At 42.6% G+C, this 23,929-nt stretch overlaps 1 protein-coding gene across 2 annotated transcripts in view; it reads right to left on the reverse strand.

Annotated features, from left to right (window-relative positions):
• pde3a (phosphodiesterase 3A, cGMP-inhibited) overlaps window positions 1–23,929 on the reverse strand; it is a 66,996-nt gene that overhangs the window by 19,902 nt on the left and 23,165 nt on the right. For both annotated transcript variants that reach the window (XM_068603570.1, XM_068603569.1), the window contains exons 2-3: window positions 11,891–11,941; window positions 2,305–2,565 (exon numbers count right to left, since the gene is read on the reverse strand). In XM_068603570.1, the coding sequence (XP_068459671.1) occupies window positions 2,305–2,565; window positions 11,891–11,941 (312 nt within the window). The remainder of the gene's footprint in view (window positions 1–2,304; window positions 2,566–11,890; window positions 11,942–23,929) is intronic.

Genomic DNA, 23,929 nt, shown 5'->3' on the forward strand with positions numbered 1-23,929 from the left:
CACACACGCACATACGGACACAACCACAGTTAACACTAACGGAAAACCCTTGTTAGCCCCTTTTCTCTCCATAAATGAATAAAATCTTCAAAATACAGGAATGGAAAAAAACATGGCTGGAATTGGGTTGGATCTGAAAGTAACCAACCTCTGAGATATGTTTCATTCTTATTTGCTTTGTCTGCAGTCAAATTGATCCTCTAGATGAGACGCTTGTGTTTCTTGAAGATGAAAAAAAATGATGCAGCCGATAGAAGCTTGAAAATATATCATGTGGCACTTTAATTTTGTTCCTTCATTGGTTTCAAAACAGTCACCCCCCGATTGGAGGATATTGGAAGGCAGCAGTGCCAACGATGCCCCTCACGATAACAATATGAGATGCAATGTCAGTATGGCAGTGGGCAGATACATTTCATCACGGGGAATCTGCCTCTCTGCTTCCTATTCCGTTCGTATGTCTCTTTTGTCTCCTTCTCTCAGTCTCGTCTTTGCTCTTTCTCTGGGATTCCCAGTGGTCTGTGCCCTTGCGGTGCCTCCATCTGTTCGGTGCTATGCAGCAGCTTGGCACAGCAGCGCTAAACATGGCAGGCGCTCTCTCTCTCTCCCAGTCTTCTGCAGGGTGACCTAGTAAAGATCGCCTCAGAATCCTGAATGAGCCCATTCACAGCAAGGCGGCATTTACTGAGCACACACACACACTCAAAAGTGTCGTCGGCCTAACCTCTATAGTGGACATTTCAGTTCACTGAATTCTCCTGAAGCTTTACCAAAACCGTCATTTAAGACCAATACTATTGCCTGATTTTAGCATGTGCTGATTCCAGTTGCAGATTAACCAAGTTGTGAAATGTATACAAAACACACACACATCAACAAAAGAACAATGCCTAATCAGCACATACTATATGTACACAAACACACACAGACAGAACACTCCAAAAATGTTAGCACATACCAGGGTTGTCCTTAAAACATCATGTGTATGATGCTGTTATGATTAGACGAATGTATTACACACACGTTTTGCACAGTATAGTGTATACTAAAGATGTATGAAAATATGCATTTAATTCCTGATTTTAAAGGTGGAATAATGGTGCTGTGGTATGATTTTGCAGCACTATGGTTCCATTCTTTCATGAAAGCCTTTCAGACTTCTACCAAAAGCAAAAAACAACAACACAGAAACACACGCCTCACCATCGACAACAGCGTGGCAAAAAACAGGGTATCGTCACAAAAAAAAAGAAAAAGCCAGTGTTGATTTAAGTTTGTAACTTGACTTATCTCTCTAACTGTTTCGTAAGAAAGGTGAGATTGATGAAACTTCAAATATTTCAGAATTAGTTCTGCATTTTTCACACATACGCTGTGTTGGAAAGAAAATGGGTTTCGGAAAAGTGCTTGAAAGGCATCAGTATGCACCACGATGGACATCAAACTCTTAGCCAAGAGGCAGAAAAGCAAGAGCAGGGCTTTCCACTCCTGCATAAACCACCTTCACTCCTCCTGCTATTCTCCTCCCGGGCAGTCAGAGGCTGCATGTCATCTCTGAGGAGCGGAGTCTTAATGAGGGCAGCCTCCCAGGCACAGTTTGTCTTAGCTACTCGTACAAAGTTTAGACGACGTAAAAAACAAAACAAAAAAAAAACACCTGTCAGCCAAATGATTGGCTCGATGGCATGGCAACCATCGACCGCACGACAGCTTCCAAGACAGCCGGGTTAGGTCTCTTCCTCAGATTAATAACTGGGTCCAAAATGGTGGTGGGGGGTCCAGCTTGGTTGACACACAGACGTCCCTCTTTGTAACCTTTTGAGAGATTTGTTCACCTTCATGTCGCCTCTCCCTTTTCTCGACTACACACACAGACACACACACACACACACACACACACACACACACACGCTGTCTGGCTCTGCACATCTGTCATGTTGACACAGCTGTGGCTATGAAAAGGGAGAACGCTGCTCAGAGCAGTAGACACGCTCTATTTTTCTTCACTCAACTCTATGAAAATACGCTCCTTCATTTGATGCTAAAAGCTCTGCGAGCAGGAAGCACTCATTAGCTGAAACATGGGCTAAAAGATGAACATGTGTGTGCAGCGCTTTGTGGTGTATAAATGTGGCCCTAATAAAGCGGACTGCATTGCTATTATTTCAGCCATTTCCTACAAAAAATGTCTTATTACTACTTTTGATTAAACATTCAGTCAGTCCTTCATGTCGACTCCCTGCTTCTGCATATCTTTCCAGTACAGGTAAAATCGTGACACATGACCTTCATTTACGGGTTTACCTTATGGATGGACGTCTTCTCTCCTTTCTCTGGTCCGTCCTCTGAGTCTGAGAATGTGTAGGCATCGCCGGGGTTAAGCAGCGAAACAGGGCGGGGCCGGTGCAGCGACTGGAAGGTGAGCTGGGTGGTTAGCAGGTTGCTGACGGCCCGCAGCGAGGTGCAGGTGTTGGGGGGCAGAGAGGGGTCAGCCAGCAGATCTGTGATCAGTCCGTGGGCTTCTCCCATCACTGCTATGTCCACCATGACAGTGGTGCCTGATGACTGTGGGGGGGAGGGGGGAGGACACGGATAAAGACGAAGGTGAAATAAGCATCACTACTGCTGTGGCTAATTCGATTCAATGTTCATTAATGGCTGGATCTGATAGCGGCCGTGTGCAGCTTCTTGGTGGTAGGTGTGAAGAGCAGCTGTGCAAACCATGTCGGCAGCTCGTGTGTGAGAACATAATGTGTTTAACGGTGGCATTGGCATCACTTGTGTTGCTAATTCTACTGAAATGGAAGTCAAGCTATGCTAAAGTTATGTCTTTGCATTAAGACAGACTGTTCCAACTCTCTCAGTGGTGGAAACTGACAGTGTATTTGCTCAAATATTATTGGTAAGTACACTTGTGTGATATTTATTAATAAAATGGTAAAGGTTTTTGTCGTGAAGTTGCACTGATGCATATTTTGTATATATTACTAAAAGATGTAGACCATAGAAACAAACCCAGAAAGAATTATAACTTGACTCTCAAACTCATAAGTTCTTAAACTCATTGTTTTTGCTATATTGTTTTGGTTGAGTCTCACTGCTCCCATCACCAGCTAGCTTGAACAAACCCACTGTACACTTCCTGCCCAGTGCCAAACCACTGGCGGACAGAGTTAGTGACTAGTTGGTGAACATCGTGGAGCATTTAGCAGCCAAAGAGCCAGATATGTTTCCCTGGAGAACAAGATGGAACCACAAGGATTCAGGAATTTCTATTGGACTTGCAATAACAACTTTATCAGCGCATGTGCCCAGAAAACGCACATACACAGGTCGTCTTTTTACCACAAGGTTCAATCCTCTGCTCCGCCTGTCTGCATGTCGAAGTGTCTTTGAGAAGGACACTGAACCCCAAATTGCTCCCTGAGGGCTTTACAGCAGCCTACTGCTCCTAAATGTTCAGTGATGCAGAGGTGTACTCCAGGGCGTGTCAGTGCAGAGTGATGTCATAGTTAGAGGAGATTACAAGTGCAACAGAGCACACTTCTGACAAAACACTACGATGCCCAATGGTGATGCTCAATGTGGTTAAGCTGATTACACATTCATGCATCAGTAATAACAATCAAATATTATATAATACTATAATACCAATGGAGGCCCTTTCGCCTGCATGACTACTTTCACTTCTGATAGTATTGTATTTATATTTTGCTGATAATTCTAATATAATGAATGCAAAGTTTGTAATGGAGTATCATTACATTACTGTATTGCTTCTTTTACTTAACGAAGGATCTGAATAAGTCTTTTACAACTGGTCTTTTCTGTACGATACAATATGCTGTCACAGCAGGTGCTGATACAACAAAGACTGCTTTGAAAACTATCACCGTCTCTATTCAGAAATGATGTGGTGAGGCCAATTTTCCAGCAGCAAAAAAAGAACATTCATCAGCTTTGCACCATGTTTATTGAGAATGCATTACAAGTGGACAATGACACTGAGCACAGCCATATCCAAATTAGGCCTCAATAGGGCACTTAGCTCAGGGAAAAAAGCAACATGGCACAAATGATACCTATAAAAATACCTAAACACAACAATATGAAAGTAGGAAAACAATAGGCCATTTACTTTGGACCATTATCATAGGAGACATATTCAATCACAATGTCAGACTAAGATCCGGCCAAGATTTGTAAAGTGTATTTTAATTGAGTTATCACACGCACACGCACACGTCCATGTCCACGTCCATCCACTCCCACATCAAAGGCTTTAATCTCCACCTTATATGGCTCCTTTCATCTCAGAGAAAGCCAAAACGTGAGCGGGAGCATGGATTGGTACTTTACAGCTGTAGGAGTTGACGTACTTGCCGCCTTTTAGAGATGTGAACAACAACATGAGGTAAACCATGTTCAGCACAGCTGCGCTATACTTAATGCTGAATGAATGGACTCGTCAGCAATGTCTGAGCTAGAGTCAGACCTTTGACTTCCTCACTCTTGACCCCTGAGACAGCCAACAGCCCCCGTCTGTTTCTGACCGAGTTCCCGGTGCTTTGAAGGCACCAGCGTAGTTTGAGCCGGCCCTGTTCTCGCAGGGTAAAGTGAAAAGTTCACAGCCCACTCTTAATTGCTGTGCCTTGAGCAGTTGAACAACCACAACTAAACACAGGTCAGTCTTGGCTGCCAACAAATTTATCTAATAAGCTCACGAGTTCCCTTTTTCGCCGAAGAATGTTATCAGATTTTTCTCCCCAAATGTCCCATTCACTTTGACACCAGCTGCCAGGCACCCAGAATTATACTGTTTACACTGGCTAAGTGGCAAGAGGTTGACCTGAACAACACATGTGTGAACACCTTTCATTCGTCTTGGCTTGTGGGAACAGAGAAGGTTTCGCGTTTTATTTTCCTAGTCATATCAGATAAGTCACTGTATTTATGCACTTTTTCTTTGAGTCGGTAAAAGGACAAAAGCTGTGTGTTCAGCGGGTATGAGGCCATTCCTCCACACATGGTGATTCGCACATGATAATGACACACATTTATTGATAAATCTGACACATGGTCAGCCCTGGGACCAAGCTAATCCCTTTTAAAGACAAGGAGACGTCCTGTGGGATGGCTGATGGAACGTTTCTGGACAGAAGACTATTGTACCCCCTCATCCCTTCTCTCTCCACTTCTCTTCTTCTTCTTCTTCTTCTTCTTCTTCTTCTTCTTCTTCTTCTTCTTCTTCTTCTTCTTCTTCTTCTTCTTCTTCTCCCTCTTCTCTTTCCCATATTCTGCTTTAATGCATGCTGTGAGGATAAGATGTAAACACCTGTCTCTCAGCTCATTTATAGGCTGATTTAGGAGTTTGCTTAAAAGAGGGTTTCAGCAAAATATAGCTGCTGGAGAACATCTGTCTGGTGCACACAAACAACTCGGGCAATTTCTAGAAACTTAACCCCTGGTTCTCACAACACAGTCAACACATTAGATAAGTAAAAGACACGTCGCGTCGATAAAGACTGAAATACATGAAGTGAAAATGACATCATCCTGATCATGCAGCACAGAGACACGTGTGTGCATCCTTAAACCACTATGCAGGATAAGAATTGTGCCACTAAACAAGACTACCTACAAGATTTGACCTAAGTGGCCGTAAAAGAGGAGGGAAAGATGAATGTGCACAGTTTGATTTTGCACAGAGTGCGAGCCACTTAATGCCCAACGCATGACATTGAAAAATACAGTGTGGTGAAAGGCTCCAGGTGCATGTAGGGACACAGTAGGGATCTTGTTTCCACTGAATTTGTGCTGTTCTTGAAGTAAAAAATAGCAATACCTGTTCTGCTATATATTAAAAAAAAAACAAGCCAAATCTTGCTTAATTTGAAATAACATGCTGTCAAAAATTATATATCTCCCTTTAAAAATCCTCCCTCTGAAGCTACCTAAAGAATGTTTGTGAGATGAGGAGCAAGAGCTTTGAGCTATCAAACAAAGCTGATTGCAGGGAAAGATTAAAAGTGTGTAAAGTCCCAACTATGCCTGGCTCAAGTTGGTCTAGGCTGGAAGATAAATCCCGATGTTCCAAACAATCTGCAAACTAAAACTTAAAAATCACCCGTGGACGTCCTGTGATTGAATTGTGAGTAGGTTACATAATTTCAAAAGGTTATATAAGCATTTCCTGTCAGGTTAGATGATTAGTTTCATTCATCAACCACAGCCACCTTTGTAGCAGCCTCACCGCGAGTATCACAGAAAAAAGCTTTTGGACAGATGTTATGATGGAGCATTTCAAAGTTTTCTCAATCACAACTGCAGTGTTTGTAAACTCCATTAAACACAATAATTAAAATCCATCCATTTTAACCTCCCAGTGAGGCTGTGTACTAAATATGAATTATTTCTCAAAGTCGTTCCATAAGCATGCATGCGTTTTTGACGGCAGCCCTAAACCACGTTCGTAGTAACACACATTCACATCTGGCAACTGTCAACAACTGTCTGCCACTGACTCACACTCCTCTCTGAAGAGATCTTTCTGAGAAATACACCCTTCAGAGTTAATCAGTGATCCAGCACCTCAGAGAGTTGTGTAGAGGAGATGTGGGGAGTGACTACCTTAAAATACAGAGGAAAAAAGACAACAGTTGCCTCTTTGATCATCAAAACAACAGCTTCCTCAGTTCGAAAATGGTTCATCATTCTTCTGTGTTCAAGCGAAATGGATCAATCTTACTTTTGAAAGTAAACATACACACAGTTAGTGGCCATGAAAACAGCTGGCAGCAGCAGGGGTATTTCCAAAAGTTTCTGCATTATTGCTTTAAAGTGGCAATAAACAACTTTTAGGCTTTAAATGGGCAGTGTGTCGCACTCCAGGAAACTATTAGCAGTAATGGACTATAATATTCACAATATTCATGGAGTCCGCCATGTTGCTCAAACATGTTTGTGCAGTCGCCCAAAACGGACAAACCAAACACTAAAGAGGGCCTTTCACGTTTTTACGGTGCCCGAACGCCACCATAGTTGCCCAACACTCTTGGGAACTGTAACTGAGTTGCAGAGTGAAAAACTGCGGCACCACCAGCTGCCGTTGCTCCTAATTCCTAATGTAATGTTATTATGTTAAGGATGGCCTCTGAGCGAGGTAGTTCTGCACTTGGCGGCTCAGGTTACCTCAGTCTTGGAAAGGGAGGAGTGAGCCAAGTTGTTTTCAATTGATTGCATTCCGCAACAACACCGCTGGATGCCACCAAATCCTACAAACTGTCACTTTTCATGAAGAGGTAAATGGAGATTGCACAATGTAATGGCTACAGAATAACGACACTATCTGCGTTTGGATTGTCTCCCCGGCTCGGCTTTCACTCTGCAGGTCTATGTGTCAACATGCTCCGATCTCCTGGGATGATGACGGCTTGATTCACGGCACAAAGGTGCATCAACCATCGTGCTCCTCAAACAGGAAGTGGGTGTAGCACTTTTGTTTTACCCAGAAGCTATCATTAGCTATCCCCAGTTGCCCAAAAATTATCAATGTAGTTCTTTGCAGGTACTCTCCCTTGCAGCAGAAATTCCAGAAGATATAACAACCAAAGTAACTGTGGAAAACAACATGCAGTATGTCTGGTGTTAGTTGCAAGACTATGAGGGAACAGGAAAGGACTCCCGTTGTCTCACGCTACTTGGAAACGCTGAGAGGGAGAAGTTGAATAGTTGTGTGCATCCATTTTAATGAAGCGGCCATACAAACCTTCATGCTGCACTTTAACCTGTGTTCTGGTGTTGTTAGCGAGCAGTTATATACATTGCTCAAGTCATTTTGAAAACTCTTTTTTTTATTCAAGACGTAATGTCTTTGCAGTGGATTCTCTCAAGCGTGCAGCCATTTGGTATTTTTGTGGCTGGCCAATCTTTTGCATTTAACTGCCAGGAGGCATGCTGATTTTAAAAGGCAAGAAAGTTCCTGTTTTGACTGATGCCAGCCCCTTCACACACCCACTGATCCTCCTAATCCAGCCCTTGTGCCAAGCACCTCTGGTCACAAATTCACCACAAATCGGTGTGATATTCGGTCACAAGCTCCAAGCTTTTGTTGACATGCTACATTTGATTAGACTGACTACCAGCATTAACAGTTTTTATGATTGTTCAACAAGCCAAGTCATATACTAAACCATGCATGGACATGCTGCTATGACATTTTACGATGAATAACAACAGTGTATAAGTGAATAACACAGTTTGGAACACTACGTCAATAGACATGCCATAGATTAACACCCGCACAGCAGTTCATGTAAACCAAACCAAGTGCCAGTCAAAACAAACTAGCAATCACTCCTGAAGAGTGAAAAGCTGTTTGTCCACACAGCTTCTCTGTACGGAAACCTACTCTGCTGTGTGTGGAGCTTTAGTTGCAGTAATTTGCACCAAAGATTGTCCAAATAATATTTGCAAATAACGTAGTTATGCTGGTTTAGTCTGGACATTGTACCTGATCGATGGAATGAGGGTCATTGACTAGAAACATTTAATTTAAACGCTTCGGAGGACTAAATAACTCAAATCTTACCTGTGCTGGATAAAAATATACATACACGATGCTGGAAATGTGTATGTGTATTTGCAAATAGTCATTATTTAATGCAAAACATCACGCATCACATCATGGACATTGAGTGTTGCAACAACACTGAGGGTTTGAAATGTGATTGCTGGTATTGCTGCTGCGTCCACATGTATTTAACAATAACTCTGCAGAAGACATATGAAGTGCATTTGATGCAACCAACAAATCACTGACCCTTCTGTCTTCTGATTATTATTAATGGGATACAAGGCAGAGAGGTCACATTTTTGCAATTTCCGAGACGGTCCACTTAATGCACTTTTAACCCCGTGGCTCCCTCATCTAAACATACAGCCCTCGAAGCCTCAAGTCAAATACCAGGGATATGTGAAACTTCCTAAAATTGTGCAATGGTGAGAATATAATGTAGCTAGAGACTGGACAAATCCCTCAGGGGCCTAGTGGAGAACGAAAGGTATTTGATTATCTTAGTAAACACATTTCAATAATGTAAGCAACTCTGCATCTTCATAAAGCACACACATACACACATTGGGGTTCTTGTTTGCAATTAACCCCCCTGCACACTCTGAGATATACACACATTTGCTGAGCTAGAAGCTGGGGAATATATTAAATAAAAAATACTTAAGTGCATTCATTATTTTTTTTTAGGTTCACTTCATTTACACAGAACTCTCTGCGTGTTTGAAAAATCATTATTGTGCAGTTTTCTATTTCAGTGGCAGTGCAGTAATGGCCCTGATTACATCTGTCCAGATGGATTAGCAGAAGAGGAGCCTGGGAGTTGGTGATGTTCTCTACTTGAAATAACGGAGCAGTCATACAGTGTGAATCACGGCACAACGGTAACAGAAAACTCCTCTGAGACACTTTTTGCTCCTTGCCTGAGCTCCGGCAGCCAAAACTGCATTTCCCACTTCCCAACGAAAGCCCACCACGACCCAACTCCCCTCACAGCCCCTCTGTCAACTCAAACCGAAGCGGTGCTGAGCCAGGTCCTCGGCTGCAGCCAGGATACAATTACACACTATTACATATTTTATTAAAGGGGGTGTGCTGTGGGATCTGAGGGGTATTAACACAAAACAAACAATAATAACTGCCTCATTAATGATTTACGAGGAAAGGTCAAGCCAATTGACCCCAAACATGGAGCCATCTCATCTCAAAGAAGAGGCTTGTTTTTCCTTACACATACTTTCAGGGCGTTTGAAAAAGGAACCAAGTGAGATAATAATAAAAAAAAAAAAGGCTTGAGAGACGCACAAACAGACCGATAGAGGCAGAAGCAAGCAAGAAATGCTTCCATAAAGGACAGGGCAAGCGTACAGATCGCTGACACTGAGCGAGGACTCACCACATGATACGAGAGGTTTAACATAAATCCTTCATCAGCACTGTGGCGGGCACAGTCACACGTTTCTTTAAATCTTAAAAAAATGAATAAGCAGGCTGTTCATAAAACCAAGTTAAAATGTCATTCTATTCATCCCTTTCTAAAGGTGTTTTACTGTTGCACAGCATGAAACATAGGAGCTTATACAACTGCTAATGCTTCTGTATCATGTGCAGATACAATTGTTTACCAGATGAAGGACGGCCACAAGCTCGGTCTCTTTCCGCCTTAAATTCAGTCAAGCCACAGGATCCCATTGAAGATTGCCATGATAGGACCGACAGTGAGAAGGGCAGCGACCTTTGACAACTCAAAGAATCTGCAGTTTAAGAAATGCTGGTCTCAAGTGTTTGAAGCGCTCAGAGTGATTTTGAGAAATCTTCAACATGACTGCAATGTCATGGCTTGTCTGCCTCACAGACCACTCTTCCAGCCTTTCTGTAATTTAGAATAACAGTCTCAAGATCCGGGGCCTACAGACACTCTTTTCTCCGATAATCTCCCCGGGTAATGTTCCAAAACCAATGTGTTTTCAAGTCGAATACAAATATTTAAATAGCTCTTTCCATACATAACTTCACTGTCAATTCCTAGGCTAAAACATCCACCGCATGCTTTGGAAGGTTGGGGGAAAAAAAAAACGCGGTTTGGAAAATGAGCCCGCTAATGTGTGCATGTTGGCGACTACGACAAAGTGGAGATCAATCACACGCTCTGGTCACCGGTTAAAGAGCCGAGTGTGTGATTTACACACTCTGCGAGGTGCCATGGCATCGTCAAGCGCAACCAGCCTCTCTGACCAACAACCTGGTCCAGCAGAGCAGAGCCAAGGGAAAATAGCCATGAGATGGAGAGCGATGCCAACATAAGCCTCGACTTCTTACACGTCTTGTCAGTCTCTGGACTATTATGGGATACCACTGACGAATGCAGAGCCCCAATCCAAAACAAAAAAAAAGACTGCGCTGACCACTGAGTCTAAATGGCAGCTTAGGGAATGCATCAATCAAAAAAATATGTGCTTGCCTACAGTACTAACCCCATATAACAAATTGATATGAGCCTTGGACAATATTTCAAAAGGGTAACATGTGATTTGAAAATGTCTCGCTTCCAAGAGGATAATACTGTGAGGCTGATTTGAGAACAGATATACTGCTATATGAGTCTTAGCATCTCTAGGAAATTACAGTGTGTAATTTAATTTCAAGCCCAGTCGTGCGCTGCACTGCTATGATCAGTATTTATTAAAAAAATGCCCCAATTCAGCCCCCAACCACAACTTTTTATTGCGATCCCAGCATACAGTGTCAGCACAAATGCATTGCCTATTAATTTCTAAAGGATATCCTCCTGATGCAGACCGTACTGTACATGGCCATGGCGCCACCAAGGGCAATGTTTGATCTTCATGTACTCCAGCACTCTGCCCTGTGGCACCTCAATACATCAATCCCCAAACATAATCTCAAGGATGTGCTTGTGTGTGTCTGCCCTCTACGAGCTGGGCAACCTGAGTCCCTCTAGTTTCAATTCCCTGGCCTTTAATGGCTTGTGCAGCACCTTCCAGCCAACTCACAGACCTGCGTCCTTCAGACTACAAGAGTACAACAAGGACTCTTGTGGGAAGTGACACCTCTGGACATGCTGTTTAACCATGGCTGAAATGAGTGGGTGAACAGGCCTGTTAGTGGTGGGATTTCTGCTATTTGCGTCATTCATAAGGTGTGTGTAGGCGAGTGACGGAGATCAGGGAACAAGTTCCTGTGTGTGTGTGTGTGTGTGTGTGTGTGTGTGTGTGTGTGTGTGTGTGTGTTTTCCTGCCAGCTGTTTAACATTATTGTTATTGCTAGTGTGTCTCTCTTTGTGTGGACAGTGCTAACCTGTGATCCCCGGGAGCCTCTCTTGTGGTCCCAATCCGAACGGGGGAGCATCTGTGGGAAAAGAGAGATATGTTCAAACCGCAGTCATGAACATCCTGTTCCTGTTAGCGTCCGACGACAGAACTTCGGCACAAAGGCAGCACCATTATCGAGATATACTGTGCTGTAGCGAAAAAAGAGGAGGAGCAGGAATGGTGATGCAAAGAAGGCAAGTGGAGGGGATGGAAACACTCATAAATGCAAAAATGGGTTTTGTCATATTTTTTTTCTCACTTTCCATTAAGCGCAGACGTTTAATGCAATTTCACAGTCAGGTTTGGTTTACTTTAGCTCCTATTCACTGCCCGAGGGCCTGGTGGAGGCTGAACCTTTTTACACTGTCTAATTACCAGCCACTGTGTCCTCCCACAGGCCTCGTAAACCCGTTTTCCACTTTCTTGAGAGTCACCGAATGCATCAGTGCAGCTCTGTCACCGGTTTTTGGTGAACACGTTGCAGGAGAGCCAAGTCAACATTAAACCCCCCGCCTCTGTTCGGGCTTTCTGCCCTAGAACCGAGAGGCCCTGAGAAACCCAGCGTGCCGCTGTGACAAACTGCTGCTGCACACACTGAGGCAAGGAGGCTGAGCATAAGAGCCAAATTGATAATTCAGGTGTAATTTACTGTGTCAGAGGAGGTCATTGAGTTGTGTCGTGCTGTGAGAGGAAGCGTTCAGTGGGGTTTCGGTCGCCAGTGCTACTAGTCCGTCTGGACAGAAGTGTTGCTTTGTGGCGAGTCTTTCAACAGTGCGGCCGAGTTCTTAATAAATTGTTCCTGTTTCCTTATTACCATCTCTGCCAGGAGACAATGATATCGGGGTTGTGTTTGTGTGTGTGTGTGTGTGTGTGTGTGTGTGTGTGTGTGTGTGTGTGTGTGTGTGTGTGTGTGTGTGTGTGTGTATCTCTGTGTCTGTCCACAACTAATCTTGCATCGAACAGCAAAAAATGTTGGGTGCCCATTGATGGCAAAGTCAAGGAACTCTCGTGGTTGTAGTGACTTTCTCAAAACACCTTGTATTGCCTGTTTGCCATTGATTGACTGCTGACTCCTCACTCATTACTTTGCAGCCCTTACCTGGGCAAGGGAGGTGAGACCAGGCAAGTGAGACACAGTGAGAAAAGCACTTTGCCAACTTGTATTGTTGTGCATGGTGTCTCTAGCTTTCAGCGAACAGCTAACAGAACTGCACACGCAGCTAACTGCATCGCCGCCTATTGGTCAGCAATGGGTGTGTTGTCTTCATTTATTTGAACATAACAGCAGTAAGGTCGCAGTAAGAAGTTGGTTGTTTTCAGGGCATTGAAACACATTCACTATAAATCAAATTAGGAGTTTACGTTTTGGTAAAACAATGGTGACCCTGACAGTAAGTAAACGAGCCAAATCACACACACAATACGTCGCACATCCATTCATAAAGCACAACGGCGTTTCCACAGTTTGACATTGAGCATTTTCTTTTTATTTAAATGCAATATGGGGGATTTGCCCTTTCTCAACAAACATATTCTTCACTCATGCTCCATTTTCTAGCCCAAGGACTGCTGATATGAAGAGCCTGGATTCTTCTATCATAAGCATGATAATATCTGTGAGTCACATTAAAGCTCCGTCAAGCGTGTGTGTACCTTCTCATGCATTAAAATAACCATACTAGACGAAAAAAGAAGTCAAACAGGCAATCATCTGTGTAAAAAGCCCATGTATGAGATGTAAATTACTGTGAATGATAATATTAGCCAGCCAGTGAGCTGTTTGTCTTATTGTACTTCTCTAACGACGGGGTTTTGCTCTTAAAGTATAGGAGTTGGCAGCAGCTCCTCCGTGGTCACGGCTGAGTCCTGCTCCATTAGAAGGTCTTAGTATCAGTGAGGCTCTCCAGGCGCACACACATAAACAGCCTATTCGGTCTTACAGTCTTATGTAACCCAACCTTTCATCTCCATGCTTTGAGAGACAGACCCAGACTACACAGAAGTCTACATGCAGCCTTTGATCTGGCAAAACAAAACAAAAAACGCACAAAATCAAAGCTGAGCATAAAATTTGAGCGCCGCAGATAGCCTCTTGCACACAGTGACTTTGCAGGCCACAGTGGAGTTAATTTCCTCTGAGACTGGCTCAAAACATTTCATCAACAAATACATGTGGATGGTGGTGCGCTACTCACTTACTAAACCACACAGTAGATTCAGTCTGGTGCCACTGTGTTTGAATGCTCTTTACCAGCGCTGGAAGGTCCGTAAACAACATTTTTGGTGTTAGTGCTTCCAGCCTTCAAATCACCGGTGTCATAACAAACAAGAAATTACTGGAGAACAAAAAGCAGAAATGTCCGTCACAAGAGACAAAAGAAACCCAGCAGAACTAGACAATAACTTCACAGAGGCTACAATGTACACTGCTAATAACGCTATATACGTCTTCTTTTCAAACTATTTCATCCTTTACGGACGAGAACCAAGACCATCATCTGGCGCCCTCGTAGCCACACCCATCTTCGTGACTGCATCTTGCCCTTGTGACACTATCACATTGATAAAATCGGTGCACAGACAGAAAGACATAAATATAAACACCTGGCAAAGTACTCAAACTCGCCGATGTGGAAGTTCCTGCTCTGCAGTCTCTGTCTCCACGACCAAACTTTGCCATGATGACACACACAAACTCAGACGCACAAGATGAAAACAATACCACATGCTGGTAACCAAAAGTCTTGTTCAAACTTTATTACCTTGTTTTGCTTCAGGAGTATGGAGATTATACTTATAACATATGACATTTCACTGCCAATATTATGTCTAAAGAGGTAAAACCACGCGTGAATGATTTCTTAGATATCTCCTGGTTTTTCATGGACGCCCTCCAGGCAGCACAACACAGCCGGAGCAGTAAAAGTTTTTGTCCTAAAGCTGCAGTGCACCTACTGGGAAAAATAATAACTTTGTAGAAGTTATGCCCTTTGTTTCACCCTCTGCTAGATTCATTACCGCCCCATAACTCAGGTCGAGCAGTGGCTTTCACTTATAGCAATGCTAGTGATTTATAAGAGACCGAAACCAGTCTTCAGGAGAAAAAATGCTCTGTATCTTTTAAAGTGGAAGTACGTCTTTCTATCACGGCACAATAGCTTCCAGAGTAACACGACACACTCAATACGGTCTCAGGCATTTTTATGGGACTCTGGCTCCATTGTGAACTCATTCTGGAGATTTGCTGTACTTTCAGGATCCAGAGTGATACTCTGAAGAAGGAAACACGCAAGGGAAAGAAAGTATAATGGTGGAGTTCAGCTTCATGAAGGACATTTCAATAAACTGAACTGATCAAATCATACCGAGCTCATGTGAGCCCTCGCCTGCCCCACTGGTCACGTTTTAAATGTGTCAATTAAAATACATTTTTTTGAACTGCTTCAAACTTTTAAAGATGTTATTTAACACAGATGAAAAAGCGTAATGATTCCCACATTGTCAGCATTAAAGTTTGCTCCCTTTAATCCTTTTTCCCCCCAGTAGGTTAAGCCAAGTTTACATTCATAAATGACCTCTTGGAGTATCAGAGCCTGGACGTTTGAACTTCTTTTCAATTGCTTTTGTACTTGATAACTAGTTTCCACAAACTTTTATTTTCTCAAAATACAACAGCAGAGGAACCCTCAAGGGTTCGAACTTCAACAGCAATGTGTCTTTCCAGGAACAATGTCCCGTTTCCTGTGGATAGCCCAAAGAACTCACTGTCAATAGTTTTCTTTGGAACAGTTTTTGTCTTTTTAAGTCTTCATATACAGAGTTACCGAGACATTGTTCCTTGAAAGAGACGTTGCTGTTAAACTTTATAAAGTGTTTGGGTGAAGCTAAAAATGTAAGAGATTTATATTATATTAGAGTATATTCTGCATGGCTGCACAGCATCAAAAGAAACTACTATTTTGTTTTTAAAAGTTGGATCAAATGACCTGTTGAGGGAGACTCCAGTCTGAGCGAGTTAGCCAACAAGGGAGTTACAGTCTTTTTAGTGCATACTTCCCTCATTATTGTAACTCTTTTTAAATCTTAACTGTTTCATAGCTCAGCTGAGGCCAAAGGATACTTCCTGTAGTTACACATAGGTTTGTAAGAGAAACAAAACAATGACAAATAACCTTCACAAGACGACCAGGACAAAGAAACAGACTGAGTTCAGATGAATCCAATTGAAACCTCATATGTATAATATATATAAAAGTCTAATCTTTTTGCCCAACCAAGGACTGTCCCTTGTCCCAAATGGCTTACAGTGGGTTGACTCTATGATGAAATCACTTCAAGAGAAAAGGGATGTTTACAGATTTCGATCATAACCTGTGTCAAGACCATAAGTCTTTTACTGTTCAGCTTTATTACAGTTTGTTTAGATTGATAGGCACAACGGTAAATAATGAAAAGGCCACTCTTAAGTACAGTAGATGATATCAAACTGTCAGACATACAAAGAAAGCGGCCAGCCAAAAAAAAAAAACGCCTGCTTCCCTCCCTAAATGAGCTGCACTCTCATGACTCAAAATGAAATAGTGCCAGCCGAGTAAACTCCCAGCCTTCCCCTCACCCAGAGTGTTAAGAGGGCAGCAGCGTGGATGCCAGGATGCAGCCGTGCCCTGTCCACCACCATGGCTGCGAGCCACGGCCCACAGCAAGCTGCTGTGCCTCTGAGGTGCTGGGTAAACACCACAGTGTCAAAGCACAAACAAACTACTGGAATATGCTTGTTGTTTGACTTGCTCCCACCAGAGAACCACTTCCCTACAAGTGTGAAGTGGCGGACAGCAAGCCATAGTGAAGCTCCCCTTCCACACCAATAATCCTGAAGCCACTGTCGTCGACTTACTACCGAGCACTTTTCTAAATGTGTCTGGAGAGGGAACCGGAAACTGCCTGGTCCTAATATAGCTCAGTGCAAGATAACTGCTCGCAGTGTTTCTTAATCATTCATTCATGATCAGGCCTTCATTCTGCCGCTCTCTTTCTCTCTCCGCCTCCCGCGTCCTACTTCGACCCTCATTACTGGCTTTCATGCGAGTGGAGTTGATGTGTGTCTACTTGGATCTTCAGTAGCTGTGCTGGCTTGTTAGTGAACTGGATTTACTGGGACCCAAATACAGTGTCAATTGAGGACACGGTTACAAGAAGTGCCAATGAACGATCTCCAGGCTGAGGGTGTGGAAGAAGACCGGGAGTGCTGATCTTACAGTATGGGTGGGTTAATTAAGGGCCAGCAGATCAGTCCGCAGGATTTCCAATCAGCTGGACCCAAAGGGTTTAATGCACCCCCTTTCTGTCCAATTAAACTCACTTTGCTCTAACTTACAATCAGGTCTGCAAAGTCATGAATTCACACAAATGCCTACTTACATAAGTACACACACACACACACACACATGCACTCAGACTCACATCCGCTGCCTTGAGGTCTCCTTTTCTTACTTATTCCTCCTTTGTTCTTTTATCACTGCTCTCTATTCTGACGTCTGCGTTGCTCAGACATATCCGCACTCACTTTCATTTCAGTCGACAAAAAGAAAGTAGGTCAGACTCAACTAAGTCTCACTATAGGAAGGCTTCAGAAATGACAGCGGCTTAGCTGTAAGGACGCCATCAAAGAAACAATCAAAGATCCTTGTACTCACTTTCATGGTTATTAGAGCCACAGTAAACTCGATTTTGCTCATCACAGCTCTGAAAGTGAGGTGTATTCTTCTTTTGCACCCACAGGTGGAGGTATTCTCATGATGAGTGCCGGTGGGAAACTGTCTTTTTTGTCTGAATACAGTTTTTTCTTTTCATGACAACGTATGATTACAGGTTATCCCTTCTAATGAAAGCCTGCGTTGGAGAAACCTATCTAGTATAATAGTGTACATTAATGTTTAACATCTCTATTAATTGCTACCTAACCTGGTCCACCATGGAGTTCTTCTTACATTTCTTTCTCTGAGGTGTGAACAGATACACATTTCTTTATAATTGTCAGTCCAGAAATAGTCAATTTCACTGACATTACAAAAAGCAAAAAAAAAAAATGAAAGTTACATTTTGATTAACAAACACATAGGAACTATTTAAGAGTGTCTTCATCGCCTTTCTATCCATAATGTATTTACATTCCCACTCAATAAAACGAGTTTGAAAAAAAACTCTCTTTATAAGCTGTTCTCAATTTCATGGGACACAAGGCAATAGCAAAGCTATCAGGTTAAGGAAAAGAAGTACCGTGTACACTATACACTGCAGGAAACAAGTGTTGAAAGTCTCACGGACAGGCAGACACACAATTGCGACACAACCAGCCTGTCTCCTTGTCCAGGTGACTCTTTCTCTTCTGCCATATCCTCCCTGAGCACGGCAGCTGTCCGCCGGGAGGACACCTAAATAAATAAATAAAAAATGTAATATATCCTTCACTGCCTGCATGCCGTGTGTAGAGTACAGAGAGTCATTCCTATTCACGACGGCTAATGTTTTACAGGTTTTACCATGGGGGTCAGTCATCGTGGGTCATTTGCGTCATCGCTGGAGGGAAGGGAACTATTGAGGTGGGCTGCCAGAGCGGAGGGGGTCACGTGCGGGGAATGAGGAACACACTTGTGTGAATGCAAAGATTAGCGCACACACTCACACATTAAAAGCTGTTTGGTATCCACACACCCTCCCTCACATTCTCTGTCCCATGCACCGGGCTGCAAAGCGAACACTTTATGAGTAAACCACAAATGCATGTGCATTAACAATGTTCACATATGATGCCATGATATATTTTACACACCACAACTGTGTGTGCACTCTGTTTAGCCCTTCCATACTCGTCACACTTTCTTACTCAGACTTCGTTAATTTCGGAAGTGGGACTAATGGGATTTAACGTTACGTTTCCCGGGAGAGACTTAGTGCCTGATCCGAGTAGAAACCCAGTGTTTGAGGCTCTACCAGAGCTAGATCTGTCAGTCTCCAAGGGTGAAAGCAAAGGCCACAAGGATGCCGTGGCCCAGAGGAAACCTCTATGGGAGTACCCCATATTCCAAGTTGAAAATCATCAAACACGACGACCTGAAATGTACCAATGACAAAGCAAAAAATGTTATGAAAGCAGAAAGAGATATTTAAAAAAAAAAAAAAAAAAGTTTTAAAGCCTCATCCATGTGGTTACATGATTAAAAAGCATAATATATTATTCTTTTGGAATATTATTTGTGTACATGCTGCTTTTCCTTGCTTATGAGCTCTGGCCGCACATTCAGCCCGGTTAGAAAGAGGGGATCTGGCTGGGGAGACCTGGCAGCCCACCTCAAAACAGCATGCCAATGCCATTAGTGTATAATAGTCCAGTCAGGATTACTGCTGGGGCCTGGAAAGCTGAGAAGGGAACACAGCACTCACTAGTTTGTTTGTTTTACAAGCCTCTGCTCTGTTCAGTCTGCAAGGTGCCAGTGGGCTTTGTGTGGTTTAATTCACAGTCGCTTCAAACTGTGACAACACGAGTGGCTACTCTGTGGCCGCAGCACACTTGTTTTAAAGAGCTATGTCACAATAATATGTTTGTGACGCTGCAATTTGTTTACTAAATGTGAGCTAACTGGTCTTCTTCTGGAATATATCAAGGCTGCGCTGTCACTCATTCTGTGGGTGACACATTTTCCCAAAGGTGACTGCACCTGGTTGTTGATTGGCTAATTACAAACCCATCAGGGGGACAACACATTCCCTCTAATGTGTGTGTCATTGGCCTAGCTACATGTTCATCAAGAAACGATGGACAGCATTGAGATAAAGAGTGTATTTCCCCATCATCCATCAACTCCATGATTCAGCCCTACAGCCACTTGGGTATTTTCCAGCTGAGCTTTCATTACAGAATGGAAATGGTAATATTGATTTATGTGTCTTCTTAAAGACTTTCTATCACATTTATGAATTACATTATGACGGGCTAGGAAAAGGAGCGCATGCTGAAAAAAAAAAAAAAGGTTAAGCCCCATTTTGCTGTATTTTGCTGCTCATTGGTCTTATTTAAGCCATGAGAAATGGATGGCTAAGTGCTGCTTTAGTGCACAGTGCAGGTCTCAGACAACAAGGCTGGGTGTTACAGTTCCACTGTAAAATGTTTTTATGAAGCCATAAGTCTGACTGGGACAGAAGGCAATATTTCTTTTGGAGGAGGCGATTTACGTCAAGAGGGGATTTCAAAGTTAATGAACAGTTGAATAACAAAACAATTTGGAGCTGACCTTGACATGAGAACTGAAACAAACACACTGAACTTCTGAATTAAGTTAGTTTTGGCGCAATTAAATCATTCTTCTGGCTTCAGCATGTAACTTAATCTTTGCTATAAGGTAATGCAGTGAATAGGGGATGAGACTCTGAGAACACAGAGTTCAGTCAACAGCATTATTATGAGAGCAGCATGGGAATGTGTGCATGTATGCCTCCAGTGCATATATTATTTCATCTTTTATTCACAGGCCTGACTCAGCCCGGTCTGTGTTCTGTTTTTTGTCTGTGTTCATCAGAGAGCGGACCCCACACACATACACACACACACACACACACACACACACACACACACACACACATCTCCCCCACTATTACAGCTGCACGTAGAACATTTACAATCCCATCAAGATTCCCACAGGACTCCAGTAAACAAACAGACAGCGACTGCCCGCTCAAGCATATGCCTTTAAATCACATCCCTACATCCTTTATAAATCACTGCTGTAGAAATATAAATGTACAATCAAGACAGCACCTATGCACTGACTGATGTACTCAAAGCGTGCGTGTGCATGCATGAAAGTGTGTGAATGCCAGCCGCTAATAAACAGCATGTGTACCTGTGTGAGAGCATAAATCTCTGCTTCCTCTTTTTGCAGGTGGACAGATTTACATTACAGAGCCTGTTCCCCTAGAAGAGGCTCTGGTCAGCCCCATCAGCTGGTTTTCCACCATTAGCTTGTAAAATGCTTGCTTTGTCACTGAAATTCCCAGAGGGGTCTAGTTCCCCATGTAGAAGGAATGCAGGGGTCTGCAGGGACCGCGAAGGTAAGGGGAACAAGAGACGGCCTTCACTGACACACTGGTGGGCTCCTCTCGATGAGGCAAAATAACGAGCCATTAGGACTGGATCATCATACTGATAGCTATCCTAGAAACCGAGCTTTGAGACACGCAAACAGGGGGATAATATATAGTTGTCCTCTGGGGAAAATAGGCTGCAAGGGACCTAGGTGAAAGGAAAGCCACCTTCTTTGATCACACCTTCGCTGGGGCTCACGGAGTCTTTGCAAGCACCACACAAGATATACTATCTAAATGCTCTCGGTCCTGCTCACCTAAGTGATGTATGATGTGATAATAACCAAAGATACAGTGGTAATAATATGTTGTCACTGTGCCGTACAGCAATTGGGCCTTTGGCAAAGATATATCAGGATGTATAGTTTCAGTACAGCGCTACAGAAATGTGACAACAGCTCCGTCACGGTGTGGCGGCACAAATATTTCAAACTGTGAATTTGTTTTTTTTTGCCACATGAGGGTTGTACAAAAAGCTTATAACACATCATTGACATGTGAACATCTTATTCAACTGTTATGGTGAACGTGTGGACAAACAGTTGCAGATTCATGAGCTAAAGTTTCCAATGTTTTTTTTGCCACTACATGAATGTAAGTCCAATATTCACTCTTCTTTGAGCTCTATTTTGGTCTTCACCGACACCGAAGATATTGTAATGAGTCGCTGTGTCAACCTGCGTGTCACTAACTTTGCATGTCTGCTATTTGTTGCTGGGCAAGTTGCGTACAGCGGGTTTATCAGAGCTTGTTTACTAAAAACAGCTAGGTGCTATGTCTAGAGGTTGAGAACGAACTAAAACACAGATGAACTGCACAGTCAACAATTCTCTGTGGGGTCATTGTCATTGTTCCTTTTACATTACTTAGACATTTGATACATTATTAATATAAAAAATATGAACCAGTGCAGCGTTAAGTACAAGGCAGTAAGTACAACGCACCACGTTTAAACCAACTTAAGTCCAGCGTGAAACACTTTAGCCCTCTTGTTAATTTGAATAAGGCCATATTTCTGCTGTTAACTTCGCCAACGTTGTGACATTTGTTGCGTTAATGAACAAATGTATCATAACTATTTGTTCGAACATCACAATCATCATAGTAGCTAATAACTGTAGGTGTTAGATAACTTAAGTTAAGTAAAAACTGCAATATTTCCCCTATGAATTAGAGTGAAGAAGAGATATGATGTTACATAACAATGAATTATTTAAGTAAATGCACTTTCTACAACTGGAGTTAGCAAACAACTGAGTCTAAATGCATGTGTGTGTGCCACAGTCCTTGTATGTCTGTAAGTTTATCCCCAATAGGTATACAATAACATGAAGTATGTCCCAATACATACGCATGTGCACGGCTCAGGTTTCATGACTGCGTGTGAATACAGATGTGTACAGTTATAGTGTCCATGCATGCATGTGTGCTCAGGCTCTGGAACAGCATTAAGGCTAACCACAAGCTGGAAAAACATTGTTTAAAAAACCTTGTTGTGCTGCTGTTCAAACATGGAAGGAATCCAAGTAAAAAAAACAAAACACAAAGCATTTGTTTTTTAAAAACACGGAGCAAAAACTTTCTTGAAGGAACACTTTGCTCCTGGATCTTCTTGATCAGAGCCACCCCCACACACACCCACACACACACACACACATACACACACACACAAAGGCATGCACACGCCACATCAGGCCAACCAGCTACTTGTGTTTGCGTAGCCATGTGACTGAAGCTACGGTGCTGGCAGTGACGTCAGCTTACATTCCTCACATTCATCAGTCTCAGTTCTCACTGATATCGTCTCAGATGCTGCAGAACAGAGGAAGTAGAGATCATACATTATAAAAGCAGCAATCATTCACTGGGTCCGTGTTTGCTATAGTCATTTTTCCCGATAAAATAAATAAGCACTGCGTTGTGTTTGCCATCTGTTTTCATAAGCAGTTGTGCGTTCATGAAAAGCTATTGCCTGAAATAGTCTTCCTGTTCTACTTAAAATATGGAATCCATAAATAATTGCAAAACTGCTGTCAGGAGATGGATACAGGGAACAAACAACTTACGACATAAATATGCATGAACGCTTCAGTTCTGAACTACGATATGTTTTGTTTGGTATCGTGTCTGAGGCTTATTGTTAAACTGGTGTATTTTTCTTTGTTGTATTATAGAAGACGGCAGTAGAAATGAGGATCTTACAGGATAAGGTATGTATAATAATGTACAGTTTGTGAATGGAACATTTTAATCTGCACCTGTGGTGCAACATTTCAAATTAGATTAACATACGGTATGAAACGTTTTGTCATGTGTTTGATGTCATTTTGTATATGTTGTTGGCTGAAAGGTCCAGACTAACTGTCCAGACTAACGAAGCAAGCATTGCACTTTTTTGTACAACATGTACTGCTCCGACTTGGTTTACAAAACAGGAAAAATATTTCTGGTTGCTTTTGGACAAGATTTCTCACTATGATCATAACAAATTGTTACGCAATGCAAGTATGTGGCTAAAGGTGAATAATTTAGTGATCACAGAAGGTCTTGTCCCAATCAATAGGATTTGAAATGATATGTTAGTGTTGCACCATGTGCTCATAACAACCTTGACTCAACATTATGTTTAACTAATTTACAACATTGAATATGTTTTCAAGGAAATTCCTCTTATCCTCTATTTCCACTCGTAACATGTGAGGCATCGGTCAACAGTTCAGGCCCTCGTAGCATTTGCTTAAGATACTTAAGTGATAGATGTTTTTTTTTGTCCAATGCTGGAAAAGCCAACAGTGAGTTGAAGCACAAGACACAACGTGTTTACTTAAACGAGCAATGTCTAGTTGCAGAAATGGAATCGAACATTCATATTATTGGAGTAAAACCA

This window comes from Clinocottus analis, unplaced genomic scaffold (genome assembly GCF_023055335.1).
Source record: "Clinocottus analis isolate CAN_PGR_092001 unplaced genomic scaffold, fCliAna1.0.p SCAF_6, whole genome shotgun sequence".
Taxonomy (NCBI): domain Eukaryota; kingdom Metazoa; phylum Chordata; class Actinopteri; order Perciformes; family Cottidae; genus Clinocottus; species Clinocottus analis.